The sequence below is a fragment of the Malurus melanocephalus genome, unplaced genomic scaffold (assembly GCF_030028575.1).
Source record: "Malurus melanocephalus ecotype Western Australia unplaced genomic scaffold, MMel_1.1 scaffold_20, whole genome shotgun sequence".
In the NCBI taxonomy this organism is placed as follows: Eukaryota; Metazoa; Chordata; class Aves; order Passeriformes; family Maluridae; genus Malurus; species Malurus melanocephalus.
In genome coordinates, this window is record NW_026623252.1 from 2,091,535 (window position 1) to 2,111,034 (window position 19,500).

At 41.5% G+C, this 19,500-nt stretch overlaps 1 protein-coding gene across 1 annotated transcript in view; it reads right to left on the reverse strand.

Moving 5' to 3' along the window:
* ERBB4 (erb-b2 receptor tyrosine kinase 4) overlaps positions 1 to 19,500 on the reverse strand; it is a 525,799-nt gene that overhangs the window by 77,865 nt on the left and 428,434 nt on the right. The window contains exons 17-19 of the mRNA XM_057389869.1: positions 17,922 to 18,054; positions 15,680 to 15,802; positions 13,904 to 14,002 (exon numbers count right to left, since the gene is read on the reverse strand). Coding sequence (XP_057245852.1) covers positions 13,904 to 14,002; positions 15,680 to 15,802; positions 17,922 to 18,054 — 355 coding nt within the window. The remainder of the gene's footprint in view (positions 1 to 13,903; positions 14,003 to 15,679; positions 15,803 to 17,921; positions 18,055 to 19,500) is intronic.

Genomic DNA, 19,500 nt, shown 5'->3' on the forward strand with positions numbered 1-19,500 from the left:
TTGCTCCATTAAGCTCAACTCCTGTGATTTATACACACAAGCCTGTATTAAACAGTCACATTAAACAATGACATAAATGTTATTTTAATGGCTCACACTGATCTGCCTGCCACWTGCACTAAGTAAAAAGACAGCAGCCCAAAGAAGGGTGAGTTTGCAGGTCCCAGCAAGCAATCACCAGAGCTATGACTGCTTTCTGTCAGCAGAGCTGTGTCAAAAGGGCTCTGAGGAGGTGCAACTGCAATTTGAAAATCTCACCTAAAACGGTTTCCTGATCTATCTATACGCTGCAGTCATGTTTGAAATACCTTTGACTGCTGTTTCTGAAAAGTAACTCAAAATCCAACTAAAACGCGATTTTCATTTTGGCCTTACAGGACGGGTAGAAAACCTCAGACCTCAAGCTTGTGAGAAGAGAGTGCTCTGAGTACACCTATAGCACATCTACTACCATCTAAGATGGTATTTAACTTCCCCCTTTCCTACTTTGATATGCTATTGCTAACAATTACAGCAGGAGAAATGAGTTCCAGGGAAGTATCACAGATCTGCTTCCCCAATTTGGCAAAGCTGGAGTAAATGTTACTGCTCCTCTTAACTCTTTATCAGATACTCATCTGATAAAGAGTTAAGTAAGTGCAAAGTCTGAAAAATCTGATTTCCTAACCTTCTGCTTCTAAATGTTCTTGCCATAAAATGCCYTCAAACAAAGCAAAACAAAAGATGCCAAAAAAAGGAGAAAAACCCAGCTGTTTTTCCTAATAATTGTCGAGTAAATAAATGCACTTAAAAGCTGACTTCATACTGCGCTGTGCATTTTTCTGAAAGCACAGCTGTGCTAATAGGCGAGATATTACACGGAATACACTGCTTTTTACATTAATTTTACAATTCTTCTAGTGGCTGGGGCAAACACCTGTCTGGAATGCAAGTCTGACTTGCTGCAGGGCAAATCCAATTACAATCCAGCATATAATATATTTAAATGCCTTTTTTTTTTGTCTACTAGGTCTTACAAATTGTTTAGGTGGTAGCTGGCTTAGCCTGTGCAGTCTGCACAGCTATTTCAGCTAAGAGACAGCACAAATATACATTTAACAGCACACATACCCACACTGGTGGTATGACAGTGACACCCATTGCTGCATTTCCTCTGCACTGCCTGTGCAAGATGTTGCTTACATGGCTTTCCAGAGCTGCTGGACTTCAACCCCTCGAGCTGCAATTTTCAGAAGGCAGCTAAGCCTGCAGGCAGCTTGGCAGGGCCATGGTTGTGTTCCCCCAGCTTCACCACAGGTGACTTCAGTTGAGCCTTCCTTCAGTTCAGCTCAGTCCGACGTTTCTCAGATGTGCTATTTTGTGTAATCATTCCTCTCTCCTGCCCYTTCTCAGTGTGGTTACATTATTGGTCCATTAAGCTCAAGTCCTGCAATTTAAACACCCAGGCCTGGCTTGTGCCAGTTTYCTGAGGAAATAGTTTTCTGTGACTGCACCCTCCTGGGACACAATGGCCACTCCCAGGCTGTGCACAACATTCTCTCAATTTCTCTCCTGAGAAGCAGGACCCAGGAGCAAATGAACAGAAAGATTTTTTAAAAAATCTTTCTATACATCCACATGCAGACTCCAAGCATAAAGGAAGGTGAATGCTCACAGAAGTACAGGTTCAACAGAGGTTGCTACTTGGAAGTGCAGCAGTTCACATCCAGGTCCAAATCCTGTATTCACACTCACATTGCCAACTGCTKGCTGTGTGGAAATGGTGAATTTGGCTGGCACAATAGGAAATAACTAGAYGTCTAAAGGCCCTGTCATTAATGGGGTTTAACGAGCTGCTAGCCAGAGTTTTGCACTAACCATGATCTCCTTGACACTCCCTCCACGCCTGCTTTGCCTTAGGAAGCCATGTTAAGGGACCCCTCTATGTAACCAAGCAGAGAAGGTCACATTTTTGAGTCTTGTTTGCATGTATTTCCTCAGAGCCAGGACGAACTCTTGGGATTAGGGAGCCTACAGGTTTTGAAGGGGTGGTTTTGGACTTCGTATCTTTTGGATGTAATAGATTTGAGCTTTTTTGAGCTCAGTGTTCAATGAGGAGCTTAAGCAGAGATTCATTAGGTAGTCAGTGCACACTGAGCTGGGAGTACAAGTGTGTTACACCATTAAAGAGTGAGACTAACTTGTTCAAAAGTTMTGGAAATCCATCTGTCAGCTGTGCCACCACAACCAGAACTCTCTAGGATAAAAAACAATAATAAAAAATAAAACAAAAATTAAATCCCGCTTCGGGACCACACCCTGCAGTCTATTCATGCACAAATGTGATGGCAACATCATCAGGCGTGTKCCATCTCTTGACCCCTATCAAACCCATGCCATCAGGAGAAGATGCCCCCAGATCTGTGTCCTGAAGCTTGGTAAGGAGCCAGGCATGGCACAACATGGGACACTCTGCTCTCCACTGCCCTGGCATTACCAGTGGTGTCTGGCTGCTCTCTCACTGCTGGGAGCCTTTTCTGGAGGTGTGATGTGTCTTTAGGTGCATTGCATCTCTCAGAGCAGGCAATCCCTCTGAGGCTGCCCTGCCTGTCACAGCAGTGGAGAGCAGAGAGGGCACCAGMCTGACAGACTCCTGCGTGGTGACACTGAATTCGAATGCAGTGATTGCCCCATGAGCTCCAAATGCACCAGAGAGATGGCCCACTTTCCTCCAAGCACCCAACCCTCGCACAAATCAGGGATGGGAAAGCTCTCCCTCTCGAAGGTCATGGTTGCAGATTGCTGGGCCTAACATTCCTGCCTACCTTAGAGAAGTAGTAGTTCCTACTCTGCAAAAACAGATACCTTCAGGCACTCATAGAAACAATTCTGGCTCACTATATATTTATGAGCAACATAAAATAAATTAGGAAAAAGGAACAGTACTATGATCCCTTTCCTGCAAACACTGAGGGCATGGAGCACCGTGCTGACTCGAACTGGTGCTGAGAATTAATGCTGAAATGCTTGAAAGTGTAGGAGATACATTTGGTAGAACATCCCCACCACATGCTTCTTACTTCTCCCTGCTTTGTGCTAGGTCTCCCAATTCATCAGAGCCTGAGTCAGCAGAGAAGGAATCTCAATTCTAAAGGAACAGGCCTCTAGTGCACAACAAACCAAGTGAAGATTTTCCAAAAACATCTGATAAGGAGACAGCTCCCACCAGCATTTCTGTGAACCTTGCCCAGAATCACTGATCATAGCGATGAGAAAGCAAAATCTAGCCCATTTTCAATTCACTTTTATGCATAATGGCCAAGGACTCCAGCAGCCSGAATTGTTCCCATTGAAAGTTGTCGGGAAAAGTAACAGTGAGATTTGTTCTGGGGATTCCCCCCTTGTGGATCAGGAGTAGGTGGTTTAAGAGTAAAAATATTGTGTCATTCTGACAAATGTTTTACTTACAGCCTGTGACATGCGTCATTATTTCAGAGCAGTCTGTCCAAAGTGATYTGTTTCTTACTATTTTGATGTAAGTAGCAAAAACATTTGAAGTTGTAACCATGCAGCCTAACAAAGCCATCATTTCAGCAGTGCTCAAARAGGAGGGTAAGCAGACTTTATCGCTGACCAGCTTATACATATTTTCAGCCTTGGCTGCGCACACCTTTCAGAAAGAGGGAGTTATTGCTTTGATTTTTGATTTAAGATGAATGATGGCAAGGTCTCGAGAACAAAAAAAAAAGTCTATCAAGTTCTCACTCCTTTCTGAAGAGTCTTCAGGCATTGCTTTGAAATTTTCTGATTTCAGTGAAAAGCTTGACTTTATAATCACACACTCAAAGCCCCTTTCTTCTACACGACCAATTTAAAGGGATAGCATCAGATTAAAACCTAATTTCATCAAGTGTGTAATCAACATTAAGAATTGTTTTAATCAAAGATACATTTTGCCTGGAACATAGGTGTTTAATCTCTTGCAACTGAGAATTCAAATCAGACTCATCTCTGCCTTTCCCTCATCTGTATGCAGCTGCACAAGAGCCTCACACTCAGGATTTGSGTTCTGCAAAGGGATGATATTTGAACATGGAATGGTTCACTGGACTGCTTGGTTCACTGTTAGAWTTTTTTTTACTCCTGACCAGCATCRGTGAGCCACAAAGTCCTCAAAAGCTCCCTGCATCCCTGCTCTGTGTCACATCAASATCACTATGCCTGATTTCCTCCTAAGTTTCCACAGCTCTGCATCCCACCTTTTCTTCCATACTTTCTTTTACCATCCTGCTGACCTATTCCTCTCCTGAAGATGAGATGAAAAACTTCTTTAAACAGACTCTTGAATGAACCCGTGGCCATCAAAGGGTGAAGGGTAAGGTGGTGCCAGCAGAGGAGGGGCTGGGGCTGCCCATGCTGCATGCAGGTGTGGGTGTGCTTGGGGTGCTAATGCTTGGTCAGCGCTAAAATATTTATGTTCATTGGCAATAAATTCAGCTAAATTCCCCCCTAGATTTCCACAAGAAAAAGGCTCTTTGTAAGTGACACTGCCAGGGAAACTGCAGGCACATGAAGAACTGTTAGGAAAYCTGGAAGCCCAAGGTACCACCACTGTGCCAAAGTTAGTGCTAAACRCGTGYCCATGGCAGCTGCAAMGCTTACTTGCAAAGCTTACTTGCASATCTGAAGCAGGCGGACATTTAATAAAATGCAGGAACACGTATCCATAGCTGTTCCACCATCAGCCTTTCTAAATAACACAAATAGCATTTGACATTACTTTTATAACGTTTGGTTACATAAAATAAATCCATCTATTCCTTGTTGCATGCCGTCCCAGTTTTGCTTCTTTCAAAGACCTAGCACCACCATGGTGTGATCACCTTACTGGGACCAAAGATGATGCTCCACTTCTGAGGGGCAGCTCAAAACAATATCATTTGTCAATTCCTTGGCCATTTATAGTGGACTTCTGTGCCAGTGAAATGCCAAAATCCCAGCAAACTGCAGCAAAACACTGAGAGGAGCAGCCCTGACTTTTTTTGCCGAGGGCTGATCTGCAAGTTTGAGTGGAGCTACAAACAKTTAGATCGTGACACAATGTGGTCTGAGGTGTTTTCTAGAGCTCAAGAACACCTAGAGAGCTTGCCAAGCTCTCACATTAACACTGGCATCAATAACCTTGAGTGGTCTGGAGTTTCATTCCCATTTGTGCCCCTCACCTGATGAAGAGTTTTGTCACAGAGAAACCAGGCACATCTCCCACCCCCACACGGTACTTCCTTAAATATTTCTGTGTCATTTGTCATTAAAAGATGAAGATATAAATGGGCCCTGGCCTGTAAGAAACCTATGCAGTTCTATTTTGAACAATGCATATTTGCCTCTGTAATTAAAAGCCTGGTATTGTATAGGAATCAGAAACATTCAGGACACACTTGTAACCATCTTGCAAGTAACTAAGAGGGAAGAATTCCTATTCTCTCTCTCCTGGTGCTAACATGCAATTTGCTTTATGTAGCAAGTACCATCCAGTGTATTTAAAACACCTGACCTAGGCAAAAGCAAATGGCATGTTTGAAAACAACATTYGAGACACATTCTCAATGGATAAGTAGATAAAACAGCTTTGCCTGAAAAAACTTCCTCATATAGTATTTGCTTGTCTACATGAACATCCCAAGGTAATTTAAAACCTGAAGCTAATTAAAAATCAATAAAAAATTAAGTCATTTTCTTGGAGGCTGTGGGATCTGTGTTGCAATCCAGAGTTCCATCTATAAACTGCTTTAGCAATAATCATTCCTCTCCCCTCTATCTATCCTACCCCTTTTTTGTTGTGTCTGAATGCCTTTCAGGGCAGGAGCAAGCTCACCACATTTTCAACAGGTCCAAGAGATGCTTTATATTACAATAAAAAGTAACACCAAAGTTAATATGGAAAGCATTRCTCTGCAAAATCTCCTTATTTTTGGAGCTACAGCTTCAGTATTAAGGACCAGGCATTTCAAACCAGCATCTGCTGCTCTGTGGACTGCCAGCCTCAGTGTGACCTAAAATCTATCACGGACACTAAAAAGTATTGGCAGAATATTACAAAGATTATCAGTAAGCCAGTCAGGAACCACATTTACCTGTCTCATTTCTTCCATCACACTGTGTAGCAAGCAGCAATAGGGACATTTGACTGTCACTTGTAAATAATAGGTATAATATTAATGCAAACAGATGTTAATTATTTTTATAAATCTGTGACAGTTGCTGATGTATCAGAAGTGTCTGGATCAGTGCTGAGGCAMACAAAACACTTAATTTTTGAGGTATTACATGCAACAAATCACTAAGGGAGGAGTACAGCAAACTACAGTATTTGTAGATAAAATATATTTTGACGGTGGTACTTCAAATCTAGCTCCTATAAGCCTGTTGAAAATGGTCACAGCATGATCCTTTGTACGTATATATGGATTTTTTTTGCTCACTACAACATAAAAACCCTTGCTTTCCCTTAACTTTATGTTGACTTGGCACCTCATTAGATTTGCCATTAACCTCAAACCAGTGATRGCTTGTTTGGGAAGCATTACAGTTAAACCTGTGGAAACAGTGCCTCTCTTTTATTAACAGRGGTCCCATAAAACCCTGCATTTTTTATCAGTGTGGCAACGTTCTGGCATAGATAGTGCCATTTAGGAACTTAAATATGTGCCTATTTTATATTGCTAATGGGAGCTGGAGGTACARAGGAAGAATGGAAAGCAATAGGATGCTTCTTAGATGCAGGTTTTCAGTTTTAATGATTAGGCAGCACTTGTGACCCAGTTTTCAGTATCAAACTCTGCTTTAAAACTGGATATCTGTGTCTGCTTTTTTTTTTTTCATAATAACACATCAAGTGTTATTAAAGAATCTTATTGTCTTTAATAATTTTACCATGTTTTGTCACTTTTATTTCTGCACTTTGCATCTGAATGTCAGAAAGCCAGTGCAAAGAATTCCAGCATCCTCAGCCACTTTGCTGGTGTTTAAGGAAGACTGTTTCTCATGTTTGTAATGACAAACCTATGAGCTACAGCCTTCCACTCCATCAGGATCTGTGCCTGCAGAGGCACATTCCCCCTCTGCCTGAATTACCACCAACCACTGGCTGTGCAGATGAAAAGACCCACCCCTGCAGGCATATCCTCCTGTGATGAGTACCCAAAATTCATGGCTTTACAGCATMCAATAGAAATTTTCACTGGTAAGTCCATAAGATTGCTCTCCTAAAAGCCCACATCCAGGTACAAGCATGTAAGCCCAGGGAAAATATGAAGCTGAAGGAGAGCATTCTGGCCAGGTCCAGATCTAACCCATGGTAAAGGATGGAAACATAAAGCACAACGCCAAGAACAAGCCCCCCAYGGTACTGAGGGCAACAGAAAACTCATTGTGAAAATACAAAACCCACAAGCTCCTGATTAAGTCCCCTAATTAAACTATTGCATACCACTTACCATACTCATAGCACTATTCTCTGCCTTTTTTTTTTAATATTCTCATCTTTTGCCTGTTCAATTTCTAAACACTTTTTCAAAAGACCTCTCTCCTACTGTGTCCTGATAAAACAGTGGCAACTCAGGGATCCTGACCTTCAGAACAATTACATATACTGCCAAGCAAATAACTCACTTCATGTTTCAGTAACCAAGCCCAAAAGTACACTCCAAGGAGACAAGTATCAACCCTATYATTGGGCTACTTTATTCATTTAAATAGAAAGTGCAGCACAAGATCTCAGTTCAAAATGTTTCCTTTATACACACACACTTTACAGCCAGAAGAAATCCTTGCCTTTGATTCAAATCTTCRATACTTTCAATTAATCCACAGCTATATTTCCCAGTGAATAAACGAACACTCCCACCTGATCTTCTTCCCATTCACATATTTACCCAACCCTAAGCAGGGTTTCCRAGTCATAAAGCATTGCAAACCTGAAATGAGGAACTCTCCAACTGCCATAACAAAAAGCATCTGAATATGTACTTCCTAACTCATTAAGGAATAACTCATAATGTCAGTCCCTCATTAAAGCATGGGATCCTTCCTTAAACCTGGGCAGACCTCCTGGAAAGATTAGTCCAGATGGGAAATTCTGGCCCTGCTGAATTTGCTGGCCAATTCACAGCTCCCATGGATTTCAGCAGGGCTCAGACTTCCCCCATCACCAGCAGCTGGCAAACTCACTTTCCCTAACTGCATTTTCCAGTTAGAGTGTTATGCCAGCAGAATTGTTTCCAAGCAGCCTGGCTGCTCTGTCTGTGCTGGTACCTCATCTTTTCTCCATATATRCCTTCACCACGCAGCCATATGCTCCTGCACACGGAGAATTAACCCCCCCTGCACATACACACACTTTTTATCCTCACACACACTGGGGGGAGAAATTACTGAAGCAAACATTTAAAGAAAAATTATTGCTTAAGATGGAAATAACAGAAATCAAGCCTTGAAAGAGTTAATCTTCAGATGACTTAAAGCAGTTAACCTTCAGCAGAGATCAGATTTCCAGCTTCTGCAGAGGCTGAGCACTCTCGGGGCCTGTGCATGGTATGCGGCGCTCTCAAGGACAGCCTGATTTTGGCATCTCTGGACAAGTTGGAAATTGTAATTGCAATCACAGTGAGTTGCTGTGCCTGGGACTGACAGGGAGACAGTGGCCCCTGCTAAGTGGCTCTGCTCACACTTGGTGTGCGTGAGAGGAGGGAGGGAGAGGCTGCACAAAAGGGAATCTACAATCAGAGGAGTTAGGTCACCTCTTGCCCCCCACCTCCCGCAGTCTGACATGATGGAGCGAAAAGCTGTTTGAACTGCGGCTGTTCAGGCAGTGCTTACAGACCCCTTATGCCAGCTGGAAAGGAGGATGTCTGTGGAAATGACAGCCAAAGAGGATAAGGAAAAATGTCTCACTGCTGCCATAAAGGATTTCATTTGATCCTAAACCTGCCCTTTCAACTGAGGTTCAAGATTAACTCTGTTGTATCTCCCAAGCAGCCAGGCAGCCAGTGGAATGACTGTGGAGTGTCTGGATCCAACTACTGTGCTGGGTAACAGCATAATGTGTACAAGGAATTAAAAATACTAAAAAATACTAGAAATAYTTCTCCAGTCACCCACACAGTCATATAAGGCAGTATCTTACAAGGAGACTGACTGCCAATGCACCCGTGTCAGCTGAGAAATTGTAAATCACAGAGTGTGTCCATAGCCTCAAGGGCTCTGTGAACACCACCATGGGCCAAGTGAACAGAAAAAAAACTTCAGCCTACAACAGTCTAAAGCCAATGGTGGAAACCAAGCAAAGGTATGTCTTCTCTCACCTTACCCAGCTGACCAGCAGGCTGGGTCTCCAATTTACCTCCCATCTAGACATACTTTAGGAAACGAAGAAAGTAACTAGGACTATCCATATCGCTGTGGATTTTCAGCTGAACAGGAGAAAGAATTCTCTAGTCAGCTATATAATTCTTTTGTCTTCAATCCTCTGAAGGTAAGTTTGATATTGATATCCTCAAGCTGAGGACTTGTCTTTACTGGAAGACARGCTTACAATTTAGAAAAAGCTGTTTCTGCAGCACATCTGAGTAATTTATTAATTTAGTTCATTAGGCCAGACATAAATAAAACATGTGGGTGTCAGTCTCCTACATGCAGCCTTAATTGCTTGCTGCCYGTCTGGTGGAGGTCACTGTCACTTCCCACCTCTGCACTTGGCGTGACAAATGTCCTCTCTCACTCCAAGTGCTGCCACTGCAGACAGCAGCAATTGCAGCRAGCACAGCCCAAGCCAGGAAACCCCTAGATCTTAATTATAAAACCATAAAAGAAACCAACTGCCTCTGAAGCTCTCTTACCAGGAAACAAATGAGAATGGGAAATTTATTTCCAACCATAAATCCCAAAGCCTTCAGTTTAATTTTTCCCAAGTTAACTTTCTCACCTAGCTAAGCAGCGCTGCCTTCTATTATTAGCTTCTGGCCCAATATCAGCTGACCACCATCAGTCAAACTGTCTTCATCTCAATGAGCTCAGGGACTCCCAAGGAACTCTGTGTATGCTGACTTGTGCTTGCAGCCTCTAATTATATTCTAACAGATAATGGAGCATTTAAGCTCAGAGAGGACAGATTAAATTTGCAACTGGATCAAAATCCTGGACACAACCACAGCTCACAGGATTACTTCCTGGAAACATCAAGCTTAGAGGAAAGGCCCTCACCAACTGCCTGTTTCCCCATGACAAGGTTTTAAAGTATGTTTTTGGCCTCAAAGGCTGTTTGCTATGCTCTCCAACTGAAGCATGACTTTATTTATTTATTTATTTATTTATTACATTGTCAGTTGAGTATCTGGGTTGATGTTAAACCATCTGACCAGGCCAATGGTCAACTTGACCTATCAGACAATCATAACAGTCAAATAAATTGAGGCTGAGGAGGTGAAATTGTTTTCCCAAGTGAAATTGTAAGTCCTTGTTATACCGTCAAGCTGCCTCTTAGCTGCACATCTCCCTTTTTTCCTCACTATTAGTTTCTCTTCCTTCCACAAAACTCATAAATTCTGTGACCAGCTTTAGGGTGAGGAGCAGCAYAGAGCTCCCTCCTGATGACCCTGTGCCTTGCTGGTGACTCCATCCCAGACAGACTTGCAGGCAGAGCAATAGCAAGAGCACTTATATTCTGAATTGAAATTCCAGCACCTTTTTGGGGATAAGGAAGTGTGAACAGCCAGAGCAGAAACKATGCCCCCCAACTTAAACACATAAGCATGCCGAGGGGAAAGTCCTTTAGACTCTGAAATTACCCCAGACAAAACATGCATCAAGAAATATGTGGGGAAATAAGGCAAACCTACATTTTATTAAACAATAACAGAGACCTGTTGTGGTCAAAATAAATCCACAGAAGGCCTCCCAAGCAGTCTGGTCTAAGTTACTCTGCAGACTCCAGCTTGTATTGCTGTAGCAGACACAGAYCTACTGCAGTGATAAAAACTAGGGATGAACACAGGGAGAAAAGGGAAAGGGCTAGCTGGGAATGGGTGGAAAAAGAGTGGAAAATAGAYTCTGCTGGGGATTCCTCGAGAAAAATCCTAAATAAGGGCTGTGCTTTTGGATGATGGCCAATTCATCATCCTCTGAGGGGAGGTGGTTGGCCAGAGCAGGGTTGACATCAGGCATTATATCATTACAGTCATTASTGCTCCATTAGCAGGACTTCAGGCTGCTGAAATGACAGCCCAGGAGCCAAATCGTTGTTCTTTACTCCTTCAGCAATTTCAGGAGCTCACAGAGCACTTTTAGATTCACATTCTGCCAACATTAGAAGTTTTCATCAGATCTGTGGGCAGTGCCACTAGCATCTGCACCAGCTATTTCTGTGGCCACTGATGTGCCCCAAGTACTCCCTCTGCACACAAACTGCTGTTGACCAAAGGCTTTCCATTTCCCAGAGCCTTTCTAAAAGGAAGGCTAACTTTTACAAACAAGTACAAGGACATTCCCCATCCAGGAAGAAGTAACTGCTGACAAAAAAAAAACAAACCACGCTTGTACTTGACAAGGACAAAAAATCAAAACCAAGGGTGTGACATATAATGACACCTTCCCACTAACGTCCTCTTCCAATTCAGTACCAACATGTCAGACCCTTATTTCARAAAGAATTAACCCCAGCATGTTCATAATGGCATTTTGCCACCTATATATCTCTAAAAATCTGATACGTGCTTTTAACCAACAATCATTATTCATGATATTCTTTTTACTAAAGTACAAGTGATGCATTTTGCTTTCAGATGGACATTTAAATTTTCCTCGCAAAATAAGATCAGTAAACAGTATCCAGTTTTATCAGGAYAGCTATATTGACTAAAGTCTTGGAATTAGAATGAGGAAAGCACATTTTTTTACTCTAACTTAYACTTCAGTGAAAGATATTTAGGTTTTCTCTCATAATTTAGATTTTGGCCTAAATTTTTTTAACATTTAAAACTATGTCTTTTTTGGTAGAGGGAGGAATAGTCACATTAAAACCATAAACAAAGCTTAGGTCATTCTCTTTAAAAATGTATYATTTCAGAAACTAAACAACTGGTTTAGAAGGTAAGGGTGGCAAGAACTTCTGTATAATTAGATGAGCAATTATTTCACAATGAAATTTAATCATCATCAATGAAGAACAGAAAAGGATTACAAACCACTGCACATATATCAAAAGCAGCATTGATAGGAAACATATTATTTCCTCTTATTGCCACTTGTATCAACTAATGATGAAGTCTAATTATTTTTATTATGATTAAAGACAACCTACGGGTTATTTTTAACCTCAAGAACTAAAAACAACTTTAACTTTTTTCTCACCTTGCTACTGCTCGATCAGAGACTCATGAAAAACTGTTAATTTAAAGAGAAACAGAAACCTTTCCTAGGGTAACTGTACAGTCAAAATCTCCAGAGTTCTGAAAAGTCCTTCTAAATTTTTGAGCCATTTATCAGATGTTCTGATGCAAACATGATGGGGAATTATGGTCCAGTGAACTAAACTGACCTAATCTGAGCTAYGAAACCCCAGACTTTTACCAAGGACCTTATGCTTTCTTTGCTTCAAGGTTAATCACWAACAGAGGAGGAGATAGTACTATTATTTCTCTATCAGATCAGGGGTCAGATCCTGAGCTGGTGCAAGTTGCTCAGTTCCCTCACCTTTCGTCTGGAATCTGACATCCACTTCACTGGACCCCACCTCTCCTCTTTGAGCACCTTTGTTACTAGCAACACTCTTTGTCCATTAAGCAAAAATACCTAATATTTGTTATCTCTTTAGAGCAGTTAATTCCTTAAAAAAAGGGCCAAAAATGTTCTTTTAATTTGTTATTTGTGCAAAATGATTATTGAATGTAATAAAAACACAGAATGATAGAGTGTTAGTGGAAAAGATCTAACCAACATAAATGTGCAATGCTCTGTCAAAAGCACAGGAAATCCCTTTCTCTACACAGCCTTCCTTCAATTGTCTAAGAACTYACCCATGAAAGAGCCATCCGGAACAGATAAATCCAAAATTGCACATTTCTGTTCACTTCTAGATGGAGGAGGAATAGACTATATAATGGGAGTACATTCTCCCTGTGGCTTACAGTCCCATTAATGCTAACAAATTAGGCCTATRCACTGAAGAGATCTGTAAGACTTAGAAGTCCTATGCAATTTTCAAGTTCACAAGAGGGATGTACAAAAAGAGTACAAATTTCTATGACTTCTCAAAAAATTGTCACTGAATAAGATACGGATGTTCACAATGTCAGTGAGCCTCGATCTTGACACAGAGCTAAAAACTGAACACAAAGCCTCTGTGATCATAGAATATTCAAGAAAATWACCATCTCGACCTCTTATTTCAGATTAGTAAAGCAAAAGGGTTTTTAAATCCATTGTATTTTAATTTCCCCTCTTTCCCTGTTATGTTTTGCTGCTGCTGCTAGGTCTCAGACTCTCAGAACACCAAAGTGGGGGAGAACTGAGCAGAATTTCTGTTCYTGTGGGTTCTGCACCAGTACAGACCTGCATGCGTGGTAAGATGCTCCCTTGCAACTCTTTCTCTCTCTTCCATGGCTTTTCTGCCACAGAAAGATACAGTACCTGGCCCWTGAAACAGAGGAGTTTTAGACTTAGACTGATGGAAAAACAATTTATAAGAAAACTCTAAGTATCTYGGGGCACATGCAGTGGAAAACCCAGCCAGGTCCTGTGTACAAGCCTCCTTCTGCAATTTAAATATAAGGAAAGAAAAGTGGCAGGAATTTCTCTTTACAACCTTTGTGGGCTACAGGAAGACACCACCCCTACCAAAACCCAAAGACACTGATTTTGTCTTACTTACATCCATAAACTCCACGTTGGCTTTTGGACCAGTGGTCTCATTAAGGATCTTAATGGCCACAGGGATCTTTACTGTTTCTCCCTCAGGCACCCAGATACCCTAGAAATAGAAGAAAAGGTGACAGAAGAGTAATAAAACAACAATCAGAAAGCCTYGATTCAGGGTTACACTTCTTTTTGACACATTCTGCCACATTATGCAGATCAGTTATGAGACTCAGAACTGAGAACACACAAAGGTATAAAATAACATAAATCCCATAAAACATCTTACAACAAAAGTAAACTGTGATGTAAAATGAAACATTTTGTATCAATGAACATCCYTGATTTTCTTGTGCACAACAGGGTTTTTTTAAAGAGCCATGACAGCATGGCAATGATGCACTTTTTCTACTGACTCAGCTAAAATTCTGATAACCGATTTGGATAAAATTAAACAAAAACCTGAATTTTAAGTCTGGATTCTGATGCTCATATTTGAAGCTATCACTAAACTCTCAAAACTGATTGTCACCAGGTCATAACATCATGCAGGAGCAGAACATCCTGAGAACAATATATTTAGMGTGAAACATTTAGGGGCTCTTTGTCTAATTATTAATACCTGGAATCAAAAACTTAGGTGGCTAAAAAGGAAATTTAAAATTAAAATTCACAAAGTGTGTGACTTTTCCATCCTTCTTGACTATTGCTGTGTKTTTGTCAACCTCATGGCATCCATCTCTATCACTTTATTATCATCTAAGTATATTCAAACTGGTTWTTCATTTATCTGTTCCCATGACCTTGCAGCTATAGTGACCTGGTCTGTGGTTCCTCCCTTTCCTCCTCACTTTGAGGATAAATGCAGGTGCTCTGACCTACCACCTTGATTTGGCAGGTTTGGGCTGCTCCCAAAGGGTTTGGGAATTGATTTGACTTGYCCATTAAGCCCTACTTCATGGCCTGAGATTTGGACACAGCCAACAGATCCTAAAAAAAAAATCCATCTTTAATAGAAGTACTTCTTCCATTGTAGGTTCTGCTCTCTCATCCCAATTATTAAGGGTGCACTGATATAACTCATCTTTTCTATTTAAATGTCATGGTTTGAACCTGGCTGAACACCAAGGCACCCATGATGCTTGCCCCCACCCCCAGGAGAGGCAGAGGGGAGAGCAAAACCCTAATTAACACAAAGATTTATGGCTTTCAGATAGGATAAGGAATTGAGAGAAAGATTTTATGCTCTATGATGGTCAAAACGGAGGCTCCCCCTCCGTCCTGTCCTGTCCTGTGCAGGGGGGACTGCAGACTAAGGCTAAAAGCTAATGGCAGCTGGAAACTTGTTTTAAATTCTTCTTAAATATGAGACCATATGTCATCATAGAAGTGTAACCTAGAGTGGGGATCTCTAATTGGCMCAGGCTTGGCCCGCAGCTTGTCCATCACCCCAGGAGCTATCAGAGATTGGCCCTAAAACACAGGGAGCAGGGCTCCTTTTGCTGGAAATGATGAAGAAGACTTCCAGAACCTTCTCAGAGGAGCCATTTTGTGGTTTTCCCCCAGCACTGAAACCTGAACCTAGCAAAACCACCACAAAATGGAAGAAACAAGAAGTGTTACATTTYAGGTAATGACACTGCTTTACTAGGTCTTACTTCTTTTACAAGACACACTTGTGAAATGAAAGACAACATTTATCCAGCCTTCCAACAGCGTCCTGCTCTTATGTAAGAGCAGAAGGTCAAACCTGCTCCAAATTTAAACGAGGGTGYGTGGGGAAGACTCTCACCTTGTACACCGTTCCAAAGGCTCCGGAGCCGAGAACCTTGACTCGCTTCAGCTCTGTTTCCTTCAGGATGCGGAGCTGTGCTTGGTTGGGCGCYGTGCCGCTCGGGGTCAGGGGCTCCACGAGCTGTGAAAAAAAATCCAGCTTTCTCAAATGCTGCTGAATGTGAAGATTCATCAGGAGTTCAAACTGAGAACAACCAGCCAAACTAAATACTGGAGCAAGACTGTGGTGGGGGTCTATTGACAACTGCCCTGCCAACTCTTGGAGGGATTTTTCATCTTCAAAAGCAAATGTGCAACACCATGAATCCTAGAGACCTGATAAAGGAAGTCTTCACTCAAACACGTAATAATTGCCACCACAAATTKTGTGATGGAATTATGAACTGGAAATTGAATTGGTGTCAGAGTAACACATCCAAGGATTTTTGATAATGGAGGCAGTATAAATATTTTCTACATGACAGAAATATAGCACTTATTATCAGTGTACCACATCCGATTTTTGCCCATTTTAGTGTCTTTTAAGTTCGCCATATTTCTTTTTAATAGCTTGGACTAAATGGCTCATCACATTCTTRTTCTGTTTTGAAGAAGGGACAATTTTTCTGAACTTCTGTTTTACCACACAGGAGGACAGCTTAGGGAGAAAATACCTTAGAGCAGACAACTAATTTATAGCAGTCGCTAATTTACTGCAATTAAACAATTTGCTCAAGATGTCCCAAGAAACTTTGTAAATGAGCCACAATGGCACATTCAGTTAAAAATGCTCTCAGATCTCATACAATCTCTGCCATAAAAAAACACCACTACTTTAAAAATAAATTTAAAACACATGAAGAAGACAATATTCTAAACAATAAAAAACATTCCGTTCCTTACCAGGATGAGGAAAATAATTCAGTGCCCCTCCTACTAAAATTGGTTTGAAACCACTGCAGATTTCAAAGCTGCCTGTTTACAAGGCTAAATGCACCATGCTCTGCAGTTTGAGAACTACTTCAATGGCTCTTTGAGCATGATGAACTACTTAATTAGTTGACCAGAGTAATTCATTTTCTTCAGGTAAAAATAACCTGTATCTGGAAGTTAATGGGGTAACAAAACATAGCAAAACTGAATGGCAACAAGTTGGGTTATCACAGAAATAATCTGCAAACTGCACTTTATTTTAGAGTGATTTCCTTTCCTCCTTTCAACTTTAAATGTCCAGTATTTATACCATGAAAAAAATGTTTACTGCAAAAGGTATTAGGCACACTGGCAGCACATGTCTGTATTTTCAGTCTGCGAGGGATAAAAAGAGGTTCTGTACCACAGTTCCTGCCAACACAGGAATGGCAGGTAGAGGTGGAGATRTGTTGTGGAGGTCCAAAACCAAGCTTGTAGAGTTTTGTGGAGAATGATCTACAGAAAGGGTAAGTCCTGTTAYAGCCTCCATCTAGAAAGAGAGACTTCAACTAAAGCTAAGTGCTTGTGTGTTTATTTCARAATTCTCCTGATTTAATCTTCAGTTTCTCAGCCAAGACAGCAGCTTCCCCACACATTCAGTAGGAGGCCCTGGCCCTTCAGGAYTATTGCCAGCCACAGCTTTTATCTGACCAAACAGAGAATGAGATCTGGACTTCAAAGCCAAAGCCAATGAGGACTACCTGCTTAAAATACTTTATGTTTAAGTAGAGGCTAATACAATGGCAAGATTTATTCACCTAAAGGCACTGAGTGTTGTTAGGCTTTCTATACTGCTGAACASTATTTAATAAGCAACACAAATTCTAGCCAAACATGAAGATACTTGTGCAAACAGAGTGGGGATGCATAAATCATTTACTYCCAGGCTCTACAGTGGAGATGATTGGGAGCAGAACCTTTGGAACAGAAAACAGCACTGTTATTAAAGCCTTATCAAAGAGTCACTAGATAACAGCATCTCCAAGCTTTACTCTCTTACAAAGGGGCACCCTAATTCAAAAATACTATAATTTGCAAAGGGTCTCAAATATAAGACTGAGTAGATGGTAGTAACCACCTTTGCAGAAGCTGATAGATATACATTTAATGTTATATTTAAATATTCTTCCTAGATCGCCCCTTCCACTACTGACACTTCAAAGAGCAGGATGAAATGGTCACAGCTCTACTACACGTTTTTGCCAGTAGAATTGTGAATTTCAACTGGTTAAGCTCTTGGAAGTTATCTTGGTTTAATGAAATACAGTATCAGAAGCGCCCGGGCTCACCTCAGTCTCCAGGAACCTCCGCAGTGCTCTCTTCTTCTTGATGCTTTTGCGCCGAACGTACACAGCGAATGTCAGGCCCATGATGACGATGATGAAGAGGCCGCCGATAACTCCCGCAGCGATCAGGGGGGTTCTAGCAATCAGAATCAAACACTTCACTCTCAGGTAGGGTGAGAGACTAAAGAATGCTTGGGTACATGAGATACAATCACTTGGAAAGCTCATTAACTGCCTTATGACCAGACTTCCAGCCCAAATGGGAAGTCAGGGCAAACACACTGACACACGTTAGGAGTTTGCTTGTTTTTCATCATGATACCAATTCTATTTTGGTTGACCAACCACCATGCACATGTGAGGAGTCGTGTGGACAAGGAAACACAACATGCACTTTGATGGCAAATGCAAATCTGCAATGGCAAAATGAGGACACAGGTGTCGGCAGTTTGCCTATGCTGACTTTGGCTCCACCTATATCARCTCATGGGCTCGTGCATTTAGGGGAAACCAAATCAAAGAAAAGCTCCTAAACTACCAATATAATGTGTCTGAGTATGGAGGAAGTGAGAGGGAACTTCGCAGGCAAAATATAGAGAACACCTACACAGGAAATGGAGAAATCAGGCTCCTTCCAAAGGAAAATGCAAAGCAATACCTTAAACTAGGCATTTTCACAGCATACTACAAACTTACCAACATGAACACACTCAGAGCATTTAACATGTTTCCAACAATGGCTGGACAGTTGCTGAAAAGATGGGTAAAAAGACAGCATGACAACTGCACGGTATTGATGGTGCCGAAACCACTGCCTGGTAAGCACAGGAAATAGGTTAACTGTTGTCAGGATTGTGGAAATGGCAATGCTGTGCTCTTAAAGCCTCGCTCACTTTTATCTGAATGAAGATGAAAGGTACATTGTGGCCTATTAATAAAAATGTACCACACAGCTACTGAAAATTTCAGAGTCTCCCTCAGAAACACTAAATTGTTTCATCCAACCCTTTATTCTTCTTTTTACAATCTTTCACGAAGCATCTCACTTGGTACCAAGTACCAGGTACACCTTTCAAGTACCATCTCACCTGGTTTGGCGCATGAAGGTGTGTCTACATTACCTCTGATAAAGCCTCACACTCCCACATGCAGTATTTAAAGCACCACCACCACATTTTTCCAGTGAAAACACACGAACACAAAGGCTTCTTGCAGTTCACAGACCTTCTGATGGAAACTCTAAGATTGCAAATAAAGGAAGGGGAATATTGTCTGTCTGGGAAATGAGTTATGCTGTTTGGGGAACACGAGTCCAGTGCCACCTACTCCTCCTCCAGGCCCTTTCCAACCCCAGKGGCTGCTCTGTGATTTTGAGAGCCGAGCTTAAAGAATCTGACATATCCACTCCAAAAAATGCTCCTCCTTGTTTACATCCTTCTACATTGCTGACGCAATAAAGTCTTTAACAGCTAACTATGAATAACACTGGCCATCAAAAGACTTCTGTGGAGCTTGTACTAGCTTATGATCTTGAGCAGAGGATTTTTTTTTTAAATGCATTTTCATGCTATATGAACAGTCA